This window comes from Eulemur rufifrons, chromosome 1 (assembly GCF_041146395.1).
Source record: "Eulemur rufifrons isolate Redbay chromosome 1, OSU_ERuf_1, whole genome shotgun sequence".
Taxonomy (NCBI): Eukaryota; Metazoa; Chordata; class Mammalia; order Primates; family Lemuridae; genus Eulemur; species Eulemur rufifrons.
This window is the reverse complement of record NC_090983.1, coordinates 25,450,688-25,467,205: the sequence shown is the minus strand read 5'-3', so window position 1 is coordinate 25,467,205 and position 16,518 is coordinate 25,450,688. Positions and strand designations below refer to the sequence as shown.

The following is a 16,518-nucleotide window of genomic DNA, read 5'->3' as shown; positions in this document are numbered from 1 at the left end:
TACAAATGCTGAAGTACATTATATAAGGGCAAGATAGGATAGGAGGAAAAGTGATAAATGTGGAAACAGAAGACCTAAGCTGAAGTCTTCTCTTGAGGCTTTGTGTCCTTCTGCAAGTCACTTAGCTTTATTCTGAGTTGTTGTTTCCTCATTTAAATTGGTACCACCACTAAAATGGGAAACTTAGTTTACCTATCTCTTAGGGTTGTTTGGGGGATTAGGATATTTTGCTGATGCAAATATTTTGCAGGATACAGATTTATGAAAGGAATTTGTAAAATGTAGAATACTATAAAATATGCGTTATTGTTATAGCCATTCAATTATAGCCATGTAAGCTGTGGCTAATTCAATCAGATATTTTTCATGTAAATCTCACTACTTACTGAGGTAGTAAGATTTTCATCATTAGAGTTGTTTTTATTGAGGAAATATGGTTACAGATGTGTAGGGATGATTTAAGTGTTAGAAAGAAGTTGAAACATTTTCCAAATGCTAACGTCCTATGATCCTGTGGCATGTCTAGAGTAGACTCACAGCTCTTGGAAATTCTTCACAGAAGAATGTATCAACTCTGAGAAAGCCACATGATTTTGGAAAGACAAAGTGCAGTTATAAGGGCAGAAAGCGCTACGTGTCCAGTTAGCATTTGGACAGAATTGAATCCTGGTCGCAAGTGATCTAATAATTAATGAAATAAAATTGTTCTTATATCCTATGTTAGCAGCTACATAAAATATTCACACCACAGGCCTCGGAATTTAATGGTGGGATGATGTTCAGTTATTATTGCTGTGTAACAAGCTACTCCAAAACTTAATGACTCAAAATAAGTACCCCCATTTATTTAGCTCAGAAATCTGAAATTTGGACTAGACTCCTCTCTACTTCACTTGGCATCAGCTGAGGCAGCTCTACTTGGACGAGAGGATCCAACATGGCTCATTCATATGGCTTATTAGTTGGCACTGGTTGTTGCCTGGAATATCAGTTAGGGTTGATACCTGAGGTCCTCAGTGGTCTCTTTTGAGCTTCTCTGTGGGCGTCTTGGACTTCCTCACAGCACAGTGGCTAAATTCCCAGATCGAAGGGAGTCCTAGAGCCTAGCATTGGAAGGTACCAGTTTCTTAAGACCAGGGTTAGCTTCCATTGTATTCTATAGGTCAAGCAGTCACAGAGCCCAGAATCATGGGGAGGACACATAAATTCCCCACCTCTCAATGGGAAGTATGCATCAAAGAATTCTGGGGACAAGTTTTAAAACCTCTACAGCTAGAGAGCATAAAGAGAGAACAAAGGGCAGAAGAACATTAAGTCTTGGGAGGACAAACTCGAGTGGGGCTGCTAGTTAGCTACCGGGGAGAAATTTCTCATCTAATTATTTAAGAAATAAATGCAGCACACTGGTTATTTAACAATTAGGGCAAATGTAGATTTATGAGAAAAGAAATGGGATGGTGGCAAGCACATAATTGTCCAATTACTTAATTTTCTTTAGGCTTTATCTTGACTGAGGTGGGCCCTGAATTTATTAATTATTTTCTTTAATCCTCAGTAGGTAAACTTTGAGATTTGCTATTGCTTCCTTTTCATTATTTTCCCTTAAGCTACAAATTAATTGCTGAGTATTTTATAATAGGCTTTGCATATTAATAATTATAAATTGAATGTGATAGTGTATATGAAAGTATTCTGCAAATACCAAGCTTACTGTCATTCGTATAATTCTGTATGTACAACTGATAGCAGTTTTTCTGACATTCTCATTACCTCCTTTAATTCTCACACCAAACTTGTGAGGTAAGCTGTTATTATTATGAACAACCTTCCCAGGTTAAACAGAAAGTGAGCCACTTGCATATAAGCCACTGCACATCAGTTTGGATTCAAGACAGAAGATATCACCTTGTGGAGCACCTTTTTCCTTCTGCTGTACCTTGACTAATACCCGTGTTTAAATGGCCAGGCTTTTCCCTGTTCTTATCTGCTCACTTCCTGAGTTCCAGCCCTCAGGACAGAGCTTTGGAGGCCTAATTTCTTACTGCTTTCCAAATCTAAAAGTCAGGTACTCAGAGGAAACATTGCCAACTATTTGAAAAGGTTTTTTGACATCTGGGTTTGATGAATGGGATTCCACCACAGGTAAAATGGAGAGATGCTCTATTAAACCATCTGCAAACTCTGCTTTAATTTCTAAACCTCTTCTTGCAGAGCAGCCTTATATAAAACTGAAGTGATTTTAGAGGCATTAGCAACTTTCATCCTCTACCTCCCTTCAAACTAGCTTTCCCATTAAAAAGATGGATTCTTTAATAAATGATGCTGCATTCACTGGTTAAGTACTTGGAGAAATTATTAAAATACCATAAAAATTGATACTTTAAAATATTAAATATAAAATTATGAAGGAGTAGAATAGAACTAGAAAAAAGATATTCTAATTTTTAGTATGCAATTTCTTTCTTGGCATAAAAGCTAAGGAAGAAACTATGAAAGACTGATTAGGTTTAGATATATAAAATTTTTTTAAAAACTTCTAGTTAGGCCAAAAACAAGGTTGAAAAATATTTTGGTAATTATGTCAGGAAAATATTTAATATTCTAAATGTAGACAGTGCTTTTCTACATTAAGAAGGAACATACAAACTCACCACAGTCCTTTGCCCATTTTTATAGACAATAGTCACAAAACCAAAATAATTATCATCATCATAATCATTATCAAACAATACTAATCATACTACCTAACACTTATTGAGCATTTCCCCTGGGCTTTGTTTGTAAAGGTTAAATTCATTTAACTTTTCCAACAAACTTTTGAGGGAGTGCAATGGACTGAATGATTTTTATCTGCCCCCATACATATGTTGAAGTTTCAACCCCCAAGGTGATGATATTAGGAGGTGGAGCCTTTGAGAGGTGATTGGTCATGAAGGCTCTGCCTTTTATAAGGGATTAGCGCCCTTCTAAAAGAAAGCTAAGACAGATCCCTCACCCCTTCTGCCATGTGTGGTTACAGTGAAGACAGCAGCGGGCAATGAAGAAGTGGGCCTTCACCAGATACTGAATCTGCCGGTACCTTCATCATGGACTTCACAGTCTCCAGAACTGTGAGAAATAAATGTTTGTTGTTTAAGCCACCCAGTCCATGATATTTTGTTATAGCATCTAGAGATGACTAAGACAAGGAGGTTCTCTTATTTCCCCCATTGTATAATCGAGGTAATTAAGACTAAAAGAGGCCATTGTGTAATTTGCCCAGGGTTATGCAGCTAGCAAGTGGCAGAGTCAGAATTAAAACCCAGGCTGTCCAGTTGCAAAATGTGTGCCACTTCTTTTCTTCCCTCAAGCATCAAAAACAGGAGATTTTAAAAAGAAGTAATACAATCAGCCAATAAATATATAAGATAGTCAAACTTGTTAATAAAGTAAAATTTAAAATTGAAACAATAATGGGACATAATCTTTGCTAAGTTGTCAAGACTGAAAAATACCAGATAAGACAAGGGTGTAGGGAAATGCTTCACTAAGAGTATAATAATGGGTTTAATTTACAAATATTCAAAATAACCCTTCAATTTGAGCATATCATTTTAATAAAAAATTCATTTTTAAACATTTATTTTAAGGAGGTATTCAGTTATTTACATTAAAACACATGTTCAAGGATAATTATTATAGTGATTCAGCAGGTCTCAGGTAAAGCCCATTTTACCAAGCATGCGAGCCGATCATGGTGCCCGCAGTCAGCATGTGACATAGTGGACCTGTTAACAAGAGCAGAACAAAAGAAAGCTTTGCCAGAAATAACCAATTTTCTTGGGACTGTGATTTGATCAGGATTGAATCTCTTTATCATCAAAATCCCATTTTTCATTTATAATTGGAGATGATCAGACCTGTCCCCTGCCTTTCATTGATTTTAAGGATTCACAAGATGTTCTCTGAAAAGAAATTTGGAGGGTAAGTCAATCCGTCAACTTTGCATAAAAATTTGTTGTTAAAAAGTTACCAGCTTGTAAAATAATGTTAACTGATTATTCCAGATTTACCTATTATATTATATAAGCAGTTATATATTTTATGGCAAGAGCCATAAATATCCTGTTGATATCACAGCAATTTGTGCAATCATTTTTTACCTTAATTAACATTTTTAATTTACCACAGTTTAATATTCTCAAGGCTTTGAATACTTTCAGTCTGGAGCTTGTAGATTTATACCTGTGTGTGTGAATGGACCACTTGAATAGCACGCATTTTACAAAAACTGATTGTAAGTTCCATTGTATAGGACTATCTTATTTTACTGAATGTTTAGTTAATAAATCACTATTAGTCTTGGGTACCCTTTTTGTTGTAATGCAGGGTTTCTCAACTGTGGCACTATTGACATTTTGGGCCAGATATTTCTCTGTTTCCAGGGTGAATTATAGGATGTTAGCAGCATCCACAGCCTCTACCTACTACATGCCTAAAGTGTGACACAACCAAAAATGTGTTAAGACATTGCCAGATTCCCTGGGGCAGAGCATGAAAGGACTCCTGGCTCAAAACTCCTGCTATAATGCACAGGAAATTAGTCTCAATTTTTGGGAGGTGGAACAAAGAAAAAAAAGAAAAACTGGGAAGAAAAGTGTTGCTGGTTTTGTGAGGCCTAAGGAACATAAAAAAAAAATGTAGTAACACTACTGCACAAATAGGACAATAAATGATCAGCAGTGCCACAAGGACAGAATATCTGCATTGTGGGCAAATACTTAGTGTCTATTTCCTTATTTGTCAATAGCATAACAATAATACTTCTCTTTCAGAGTTCATGTAAAGATTAGTTATGTAAAGTATTTAGAAGAGTAACTGAATGTAATACAGGGCTGAATACATGTTATCTGTCACTGTTATTACCGTTACCTTCTTGCTTGAATATAGTAATGTAACAGGTAACAATTCTAAATCATTTAATCAAACTGAAGATTTTGGATAATAGTGACTATAGACAGTTCTATTTTGACAAAGAGTTCCAAACAAAACCCAGAATAACAACAACAACAAAAACAAAACAAAAACCTTAAATCTGTGATGGAATTAGTGGACAGTAAACTTTTTTGGGTAATTTTGCAGGCATGTGCCTATGTGTATATGTCATATAATTTAGGTGCTGCTATTTCATAAAAGCACGAGATTATGTAGAATACATATGCATAATATAAACAATGCTATTAAAATAGAGATGAGTGAATGTTTCCAGACATGTAGAAATAGAAATATGCCCCCTCTTTGAAGTGTTTTAGAGAGCTGGCCAGCAATCAATAATCTACACATTTTAAAAGCAAACCTAGTTTTGGCAGCAAATGAAAGCCAATTTGTGTGAAATCTCAGATCATTGGGAAGAGGAGATCAGTGAATTATTCTGCTTCATCTTTGGGAATTATTTCTTCCCAACAGTGTCAGATCCTGGGAGACTCAATGTCCATAAATCAAGGACTCTGGCGTCTTTATAATTATGCCCCTAAAGACAATATAGGAACAGGCTTTGTCCCAGATGAAGGTGTTTACACATCCACACACAAAGAGTCAAAGAATATTAATGCCTGGATTTAAAACTCACAATACTATACAAAAAATGTTGACCCAGAAAAAAATATATATATATTCTATCTGTCTCATCTCCCCCCCTCCCCCGCCCCCGCCACAATTATTTTAGTGGTTAGGAGAAAATGAATCAGAGAATTTTAGAGGGCTGCAGAAACTGTTCAGTGAACAGCCACAGATACATGACCGGCTGGCCTTGAACCTCACTGTCCGGTGTCCCGTTGGCTGATGGTCAGCGCGCGTAAGGACAGGAGGGAACTTTTGGTCCCCTCTCAGTGGTCCCAGGGCGCCCCTAGAGACAGGGCGTTGAGACCCAGGACGGAGAGGAGGGAAGCAGAGACCCCGGCGTTGGGCGTGGCGGTAGCAAACCTCGGAATCCGTTGCCCTTGGACCCCCTGGGCTGCAGGACGGGGCGATTCCAAGAAAGGAGCATGAGCGCCTGCCAGGCTCTTCTGCGGCCACGCGGGGCGCACTCAGAACCGCGGGGCGCGGGAGCTCCCCTCTTCCCACCGTGGGCGGCGAGCCCGGGACGCGAGCCGCTCTCCCCGGAAGGCCAGACCAACCCTGAACTGCGACGCTGCAGGACCCGGGCACCGAGACGCGCGTGGCGCCGGCGAGCAGACCCCGCGCACCCTCGGCCGGTGGCCCCGGGCACTGGCCGCTCCAGCTGCGCCTCGTTCCTGGCCAGAAGTTTGCCCCGCGCCAGCCAAGTTGGCGAGTTGGAAGCTTCTCCTTGGCTCTGGGAGGAGGGTCCCTGCATCTCGTCCCAGCCTTTCGGGGTATGGCCGGGCTAGGGGCGTCGCTTCACGTCTGGGGATGGCTGATGCTCAGCAGTTGTCTCCTCGCCAGAGCCCAGGTAAGAGCCAGTGCCCCGCGGCACCTGCCATCCAGAGCCTCCGGCGTTAGCGAGACCCAGACGAAGGTGTGCGCGAGCGCACCTGGCAGGTTTGACAGGCGTTTAGGGGAGCTGCAAAGATAAATGCTTTAGGCTGGTGATGTCCTAGGGCTGGTACTGTTCGGACCAACATCTTAACGTCTGCAAACTAAGGGGATATTTCTGAACGGGCTTCTGGATCAGGATGCGAGACCGGAAGGCGAAGGAACTTTTTTTTACTCTTAAACTCCGTAATCCCCATTTAATTAATCAAAATTATTTTTGTCTGCTGGCAATTTACTATCGCTTTTGAGAACTTAAACTTCTAGGATAGATTGTGATCACTGTATGAAAGGGTAACTGGCTCTCTCTGATACGTATCATTAAAGCGAGGAGACTAAATAGAATAAAAATATCATATTAAGTACAGCTCAGTTGTTAATATTAAGAATACGTGGTGGTTGTCATTTTTGTACTGCTATATCGTTCAGAGATTTTCTGGGCAATCTTTCCCCAAGAAATAGATCCTCTTTAATGTGCAAGTCTCAATTAATATGCACATGTTTTTGAGTCAAATAAAATGTAGGGTTTACAGTCAGCTTTTTCAGACGGGCTAGAAAGAGGTGCGTGTGTGTAGTGGTGGATGTTACGCAGTTTAAGAGCTCTGCGAACTTAAACTGAATCAAGGTTATGTCTCTCCGGTTCGGTGGGGGGCGCACCTAGACCGTCAAATGAAGCCCTGTTAAAAAAATTCTTTCACGGTGAGAAAATTATGCCATTGGTTTATGTACCGATGCTATCTAAACTTAATACTACGTTCTTGAGTTTCCCATAACCAGTTTAAATTTCAATTATTCTAAAAGTGCAGTGTATTAAACCTGTCATAGTCATAACCACATAAATTCAAACTTAAAGGGGATTTCTAGGAAATAGGTGCTCTGCTAGAAGTGGTCTTTACTTAAAATGTCCAGAATGCTTCATGTAGATTTATTTTGATAAAAACTAAAACAATTTGTGTGTCATATATTGACTAATAAGATTAGCAATGGATGCTTAAAAGTAGGGTACACTTAAACCTGAAAAAAAATTCACCAACAAAAGGAATATGAATGCCTGGAAAAAAATTGGTGATAAATTTCCATGACAGTTATAGAATTCTGATAATCTCCAATGTACATCCTACATTTCTATCTCATAAGACATTTGAATAATATACTTAAACACACTGCCTCCTTGTGTAAGGGGCAAATTAACCATTTATTTTGTTCAGTGTTCTAGATTCCTTTTTCCAAGGAAATGGGGAGATATTATTTAGTACAATAAGAAAAAAGATCACCATGGGTTCATGGGGAGAAAAGTCCTTTACCTTTTGCTTTCAATAATAAAAACAATCAGGACACTGAAAACTTTTTCTATAATAACTTTAACTCAGGGTTTCTCAACCTAGGCATTATTGACATTTCAGGTCATATGATTTTTTGTTCTAGGGGGGTTGTCTGACATGTTGTAGGATATTTACCAGCATTCCTGGCTCCTCTATCCACTAGATGCCTGTAGCACCCCTCACCCCCAAATGTGACAAGCAAAAATGTCTCTAGATATTGTCAAATGTGTTTTGGGAGATAAAATCACCCCTGGTTGAGAATCATTGCTTTACACTAATTTCCATTATGCTTATAGATTAAGAATGGTATAAAATTACAGTTTGTGGTAATATATTACATGCATCAAAATTTTTGCCATTTTAAACAAAATCTCGAGGTTAAATTAAAGTGATTGGCATATTGATGCATTCTCTGACTTTCAAGTTTCATCTTCAAAAGAGTAATATTAAAATAAGATTCTTTTAATTCTGTAATTCTTGGCTTACTACTTTTGATTATGGTCATTCTCCACTCCGAAATTCCATTAGTTAACTTGGAGGTATAATAGAGACTAAATACATTCTGGGTATTATTTACTCTAAATGTCAGCTGTTGATTTTATTATCTCAAGTATGAGAGACAGGGTATTTATGAAAAATGAACCTGGCTTTATTTATTTTTTAGAGTCCCCAGTTAATGATGAATATATTTCCTAGCTAATACACATTTGAAAAAATTATAGTATATTGACAGAACACCAGAGGGAACTCATCCAAACTTATGTAGTATAAATGTTTAGTACTCAATAGATGTTGGATCACATCACAAAACAGTATAGACCAGTGCTCCTTAGTTATTTTAAGGATCACTATGGTTTTTGGTTGGTAAAGATGTTGCTTTTGTCTCAATGCACAGTTCAAACCCATGTGTTCATACATCAGGTGTCATTATAGAGCCCAGGAGTGCATTTTTCTTTTACTTCCTAAAGTCAGATTATCACATGCTAACGAGAAGCACTTGTTTAGTATTTTCTTTACTATGTCAGTGGATCCTTCTGGTAACAGACTTTGAGATGGAATTAGGGGTGCAGGATGCAAGAAGTGTATTGGAGGAAGGGATAATGCTTGTGAAAGATGAAATAGTGGGGAAGCAGGATTGGACAGCAAGCAAATCTGACCAAGTTTTGGCCAACTTAATGGAGAGCCCTGGGGCAAAAGTTACCCATCAGAGGAGTCTCATGCTATGGAAAAATGGTCAGGTCTTACCTAGTATTGTCCCCTCTGAAAAGGGTGAGCCCTACTGACTTTCCAGTATGATGATTCAGAACCTACTGGAAAATCGGGAATCTCTTACTGGGTGGGGAAAAATGATAAATGATGTTATTTATTTACTTGCTAAGCGCAAAATACTGTGCTAAGTACTTTATTCTCTCATTTAATTCTTATAGTAACTTTATGAGATAGCCACTGTAATTATTTGCATTTTTATAAATGAGAAAATGGGGCCAAGAAATGTTAGATAAAATACTCAACTCACACAGTTAGAATAGCTATGACTTCACTCTGTCTTCTACCTCTGGAGCCTCTCCTAGTGGTGCCTTCATTGCAGGGATCAGCTAGGCACTGCTTAGGGATGTTGTATATACCCTCTGTCTCAGCAATATCCACTCCTGGGTCTACATCCCAAGGAATTTCTCACACAGGTCTATAATGATCATTGCAGTAATCCTGTGGTTTTAGAGAATTGGGGACAATCTGAGTGTTTATAACGGGGTATTATGCTTCAATAAAAAGCAATGGATTAAGTGTATACAAATTAGCATGGATGAGATTGTAAAAACAGGATATGACACAGAAACAATGGGATATATTACATAATACCATTTACATACATTAAGATACATGCACATAAAACAGTAATACGTGTGTTAACATATTTAGATAAGATATGTGTGTGTGTATCTCACATAAATGCTTATATATGGGAGGTAGAGAAATAGGAATTGGGTATAGAGATAAAAGGGGCTAAATTGATAAATCCAGTGGGTCTATACTCTATCTCAACTCATGTTTTAATTGGAAATTGTGGTGACAATAGATGAAACTACCAACGAACCATTACTGGTGGATTGAAAAATGAGGACAGTCCTAGGACATAGGCAGCTTTCTTCAAGATAGTAAGCTAGGGGACTACCCTTGGCAAAATCACACTGAAACTTTACTGCTGATTATCTCTATATTGTGCTTATTGCCACAAGCGCTATTGCAGTTAAAGATCTGAGAATTGGTTTGTTCTCTTTCTTTTCTGTTGAATGCCAGGACTGTTTCCATTTGTCTTCTGGTTATAAGGAAGCCTTGCATCCCTGAGGGTTTGGGCTTCCTGTTGGCTGCATTAATTGTGGGTAGTCTCTTTATCTCCAGTAGCCCAGAAGCCGTGAGATTGAAGAAACCTAGATGTGACTTTTCTTGGCAATGCACAAGGGATTAGGTTTCACTTTCCCAGAAGTTCCTCAGTTCTTTGTGAATAAAAACAGACCCTTTTCAATCAATATTCATGCATTCCATTTATTTTCCTGTCTTGAGCTTCAGTTGGTTTTGTCATCTACTAGAACCCATCCATGTCCTTTCTTTATCCTCTGTTTTGTTTTTGTTTTTTCTCTGGGTTATTCTTTAAATTTTTTAACAGCTGTGTGACTTTAGGCAGTTTATTTCATCTTTTTGCATCTCCATTGGCTCCACTGTCAAATGGGATTTACTCAGAGAATAAGCATTACAATGCCATTTACTCATAAAACATGAGTATTTAAAAATATACAAACAAATAAAAGCATTAAGGTGTCTGCTAATGAAAATGTCAGCTCTTTCCTCTTCTATTAGCAGATTAGGTGAGGCCTTTTTAATGGAATGATTATTAGATTGAGATTACTTCTAAACATGAATGGGAGCCCCTAAAAGCTTTTAAGTGGGGTGTGTAGGTGTGTGAGAATTTTGCAAGGCTATTTCCCCGTCCTTTTATTCCTTATGGCTTCTTCAGAGCCCAACTTCTTTCTGATAGCAGTTGGACTTTTTATTCACAGTACTGATAGCTTTTATAATATTACATTTATTAATACAAGTACTTGATTAATATCTATCTCCCTCTTTGAAAAGGTCATTCTGAAGACAGAGCTACTGATCAGAAGGTAGTTGCAGGAGTCCTGGTAATAACTGGTGTGTCCTCATAGAAGTTGAAATGCAAGGGAGTAGATGGATTCAAGAGAGATTTAGAAGGTACACTTAACTGAAGGAAGAATGGATTAGGGAAGGTTTAATGAGATATTTTTAGGTAAGCTCAGTGTGAGATATTTAGTAGATGTTTGGATATTGGATTATGGAGTTTAAGGAATGATCTGAAGAAAAGATCTTAAAGAAAGTCTATACCATCATCTCTGTGTAGAGAACCTCTGCAACCACATGTGTGAACAATACTCTCAATGAACATATAACAGATTAAAAGAGCTTGCCAACTTGTTTTTAAAAGGGCATGCAGATTTTTTCCTATGAAATCACTGCTGGATTATAAACTCACTAGGAAAGGGACTATATATTAAACCATTTGGATCTCTGTGACAATTAGCATAGTGCCTTTGGGTGGTAGGTTCTCCAAAAATGTTTGAATAAGCTAATTAGTATCTCTTTCATTCCAAGAAAATTCATCATCTTTGATCCCACATGGAACTCAAGTCTCTAATCATTTACTCCACTTTTAATTTTAAAAATGTCACTCTATTCTGATTTGAGGGGCAGAGGTGGGCACAAATGATGCACCTGAACCTGCCTCTGGTCACAAAGATGTACAGAGAGATGAATGCTGCTGGTAAAGCACATCTCTAAGAGAGTGGGTGTTTCCACAGCTTTCTTATCTTAGTAACTGATAAACAAGCAGGTTAAATGTTGAGTTTATCAGTTATTACATTGGCTGGTGGAACTCAATAGACTCTCAAAGTAAATCATAGCTTTCTGGGGTAAGAGGGAACTATACAAAATGGTTAACGTTATGGGCTTTGATATCAGAACTGAATTTGGAGTCTGTTTCTTACTCTCTGTTACTTAACATTTCAAAAACTTTGTTTCTTTATATGCAAGATGATCTAATACCAAATTCATTATGTTGATGTGTGGATTACATGAGGACTCAGGAGAAGGATTTAATGTAGTGCCCGTCACAGAGTTTCCTTACAGTGTTAGCCATCGTTGTTGTCATCATCATCATCATCATTATCGTAATTTTATCATATTTTCTAATTACTTACTACTAACATAGAGAGTCTCTATTATTTTTATTAATACTTGCCAAGTTTATTACTGAATAGTAACAAATTTCTCCAATATCTGTACCTGTTATTCCTTTTATCATATTGTTTTAGTTAGAACTTTCAGTATAATGCTGAATATTAGTAATTATTATGGACATCTTATCTTGTTTCTTTCTTCAGTGGGATTGATTTTAAAAATTTATCTGGGACTGCAAACTCGTACAACCTCTGTGGAAAATAATATGGAGCTACCTAAAAGAGCTACAAGTAGAACTACCATTTGATCCAGCAATCCCATTATTGGGCATTTACCCAAAGGAACAAAAGGCATTCTGTAAAAAAGACATCTGCACTAGAATGTTTATAGCAGCACAATTCATAATTGCAAAGATGTGGAATCAACCCAAATGCCTATCAGTACATGAGTAGAATAATAAAATGTGGTATATGTATACCATGGAGTTCTACTCAGCCACAAAAAACAATGGTGATCTAGTACCTCTTATATTATCCTGGATAGAGCTGGAGCCCATTCTACTAAGTGAAGTATCACAAGAATGGAAAAACAAGCACTACACGTACTCACCATCAAATTGGTATTGACTGATCAATATTTATGTGAACATATAGTAGTAACATTCATCAGGTGTCAGGCAAGTGGCGGGGAGGAGGGGATGGGTATATTCACACCTAATGGGTGCGGTGTGCAACGTCTGGGGGATGGACACGTTTGAAGCTCTGACTCAGGTGGGGCAAAGGCAATATATGTAATCTAAACATTTGTACCCCTGTAATAGGCTGAAATAAAAAAAAAATTTATCATTAAGTATGATATTTGCTCTAGTTTTTTTGTAGATGTAACATCATTACTAATTTTTTTGTCTTTATTTTTATTTTTTATAAGTAGTAATAAGTAAAATACTCTTAATAGTAAGATACAGATTGATAACAAATTAAAATATTCAGCAAACAGAAAAATTTGTGTAATATTTTCAGGCCAAATTTTTAGGTGACAAGATTAGAATAGACTTATATGTGTAATCAGAGTTTCTGAAGGTAAACTTATGCTTCTCCTTTATGAAACCATTTATTCAAATGCAACCTGGCTGAAATTTCCTAAATGAGAATAATTTATAATACTTGTCACTTCCCTTACTTATATAATTAGGCTACTTCTATTTTCTATGAGACAAAGTTTGTGTTTTTTTTAAAATAGATTTTTTTTCTGAGAGCAAAGATTGTTTAACAATGCATTTAAACCAATTTTGTGGGGATGAGCTATGTCTAAGCTTGTATATCCTTCTGCCTATACTACTAGAGAAAATGCTTTCAGGAAGGCACCCATGCATATAATGAGTAACAAAGTGGAACTTCTCTCAACATATATTTTGGCATCTTATTTCCTAGATGAAGAAAGTCTGTAACACAATATCTAGATGCTTTTTGTAGTCATGTAAGTAAAACGTAAGCACGATTTTCAGGTTGATTAATTAAGCTTAGAGATCTCTAAAAGCTGGAAGAAACTTTAAAGAGATTCATGGGGCTTTCCTGAATCCTCAAAAATGTCCTTTAAAACCAATCCTAAAGACAACGCATAGGGTGAGGCTGCTTCGGCTGCCGCGGTCGGTGGTGATTCAGTGGGATGAGCTGGCTCTGGCCTTCTCCCACACATCCATGTTCCCCTTTTCTGACATCGCCCACCATCTCTTGTCTGTGATGGCTCTGAAGCATCAGCTGTGGCATGGGAGAATACTATTTCAAGCTGGCTTACTGCTATGCTCCACTGCTTTGGTGGAGAAATTTAATCCTGTATACTGCTTGCAGAGCCTTCATTGAGGTTTCTTGGAAACCACACTAATATATTACTGGCATCTTCAATCTGGTATATTATATTTTTTGCCCATGTGACCTAGTTGCCCAGGGCTATTCACTTTTACCATGTTCTTCCTTTTAATCTTAGTTGATCTGAACACATTGATAGTAGGTATCTTAATGATTAAAAAAAGGTATTATCTCAATTTTAAAATTTTCCCTGTATGTCTTCTTTATAGTGGCTACTTTCTTAGTTTGCTAGTTGAATTTCTCTTACTAGTTTTCATATGGTTATATTTTAGTCTATATGACTTACCTGGAAATTCCAGGCTTCCACCCACCACCTGGAATTTGAGTGCTTCTCCTGTGGGGCTAGAACTGGTCACAGGATCCAAAAACATCATTGCAGCTTGTTCCTTTTGGCAAGCTTCACCTACTGACAGGAAGGTCAATTTGCACACCTCTTTACAGCATTTACCAACTCAGTCATACGGGGTGTGGTTGATTCTTACCCACAAGCACCACCTACTGTCTCAGAGATTAAACTGGGCATGCCAATACAATTCACACTGTTAGGAAGACCACAGGGCTGGGGAAAGAGAAAGTATTTCAAAGACCTCCATCCTCCCTCATCAAAGAGAGACAGAGATAGGGAATCTGCCTACACACATAGCTCACCACTGCTATAGCCTACAAACAAGTAGCAACTGAGGAAACCACCACACTAAGGATATCTATAACCAAGGCATCCATCCAGAACCTAGATCTCCATCAAAGCACCCACAAGCAAAACCAAACATATGCTACAGACACCCCTTTATAAATGTGTGTTGGGGGAAGCCCCATCTAAACAAAAGAAAATCGAAAAATAAGAAGCAATAGCTGCCCCAGATGAGAAGGAATCAGGGAAAGAGCTCCAGAAGCATGAAAAGTCAGAGCAAAAGGACACCCCCAAGAGGGAACACCCACTCTCTAACAATGGATACCAACCAAAATGAAAATATTGAAATGACAGATGAAGAATTCCAAATGTGGATTGTGGATTGTAAGGAAGCTCAATGAAATCCAAGAGAGAATGGAAATCCAACTCAAAGAAAACAAAAAAACAATTCAGGAAGCGAATGAAAAATTCACTAAAGAGATTGACATTAAAAAAAATAGAACTTCTGGAAATGAAAAATTCATTTAAGGAAATACAAAACACAGTGGAAAGTTTTAAAAATACACTAGACAAGGTAGAAGACAGAATCCCAGAGCTTGAAGACAAGTCTTTTGAATTAAATCAGTCAGTCAAAAATAAAGAACAGAGAATTAGGAATGAACAAAGTCTACAAGAAATATAGGATTATGTAAAAGGGCCAAATATAAAAATCATAGGCATCTCTGAGGGTGAAGAAGAAAATGCACAAGGACTGCAAAACCTATATGAGGGAATAATTGCGGAAAACTTCCCTAGTCTTGCTAGAGTTTTAGACATCCAGGTCCAAGAGACTCAATGAACACCAGGGAAATTCATTGCAAAGAGGCAATCACCAAGACACATAGTCAACAGACTGGCCAAAGTCAACATGAAGAAGGAACTTCTGTGAGCCATGAGGTGAAAACATCAAGTAACTTACAAAGGAAAACCCATCAGGCTAACTGCAGACTTCTCAACTAGACCTTATAAGCCAGAAGGGATTGGGGCCCCATCTTCAGTCTTTTTAAACAGAACAACTGCCAGCCTAGAATTTTGTATCCTGCAAGACTAAGTTTCATATATGAAGGAGAAATAAAAACTTTTCTGGACAAGCAAACACTGAGGGAATTTGTCAAGACCAGACCTGCCCTGCAGGAAATACTCAGAACCACATAATACGTGGATCAGCACAATAGACACCCATCAGGGTAAAACTACCCAAAAGCTAAAGCTCAGAGCTCATACAAAACAATAGCACAACTACTCAACAGGAGGAACTGAACAGCATCCCACATACCAATTCTATCAATCAACGTAAATGGTTTGAATGCTCCACTCAAGAAATATAGGCTGGCTAAATAGATGAAAAAATACAACCTAGGTATCTGCTGTCTCCAGGAAACACATCTAGCCCACAAGGACTCATACAGACTCAAGGTGAAGGGATGGAAAAATAATTTTACTTTAAATGAAAGCTAATTACCTTCATGTGAAGATGCTCAGTTCTAATGAGTATTGTCTTTGGGCATTCGATAATAATTGGCTAACCAATAACAAAGCGAGAAACCAAAACCTCGCATGGTAGTCCATTTGAATAAAGAATGATGACATTAAATCTAGTTCTTTATTGGTAAAATAAAAAACAACAAAGAAAAGGTATTAAATGATGCTAGATTTTCTTGCTTTATTTTGTGACTTAAAAGTCCAGTTATAACATTAAAACTCTGTGACATGATTTTTTCTACCAAAACCATGAACCTAGTACTGGTATAAGGTATTTTTGGGTGGCTTGGAAGTACTAAAATTATGTTGAAGTTAGAAGTTTTTTTGTAAAAAAAACTTTTAACAAATATAAACACCATCAGGCACTGTACTTGCTTTAAAAAAGAAAGATTGAGAGTGG

General features: G+C 37.7%; 1 protein-coding gene across 1 annotated transcript in view; it reads left to right on the top strand.

Moving 5' to 3' along the window:
- Positions 1-6,119: 6,119 nt before the first annotated feature.
- Positions 6,120-16,518, top strand: part of PTH2R (parathyroid hormone 2 receptor) — a 74,388-nt gene continuing 63,989 nt past the window's right edge. The window contains exon 1 of the mRNA XM_069467766.1: positions 6,120-6,448. Coding sequence (XP_069323867.1) covers positions 6,374-6,448 — 75 coding nt within the window. The 5' untranslated portion in view covers positions 6,120-6,373. The remainder of the gene's footprint in view (positions 6,449-16,518) is intronic.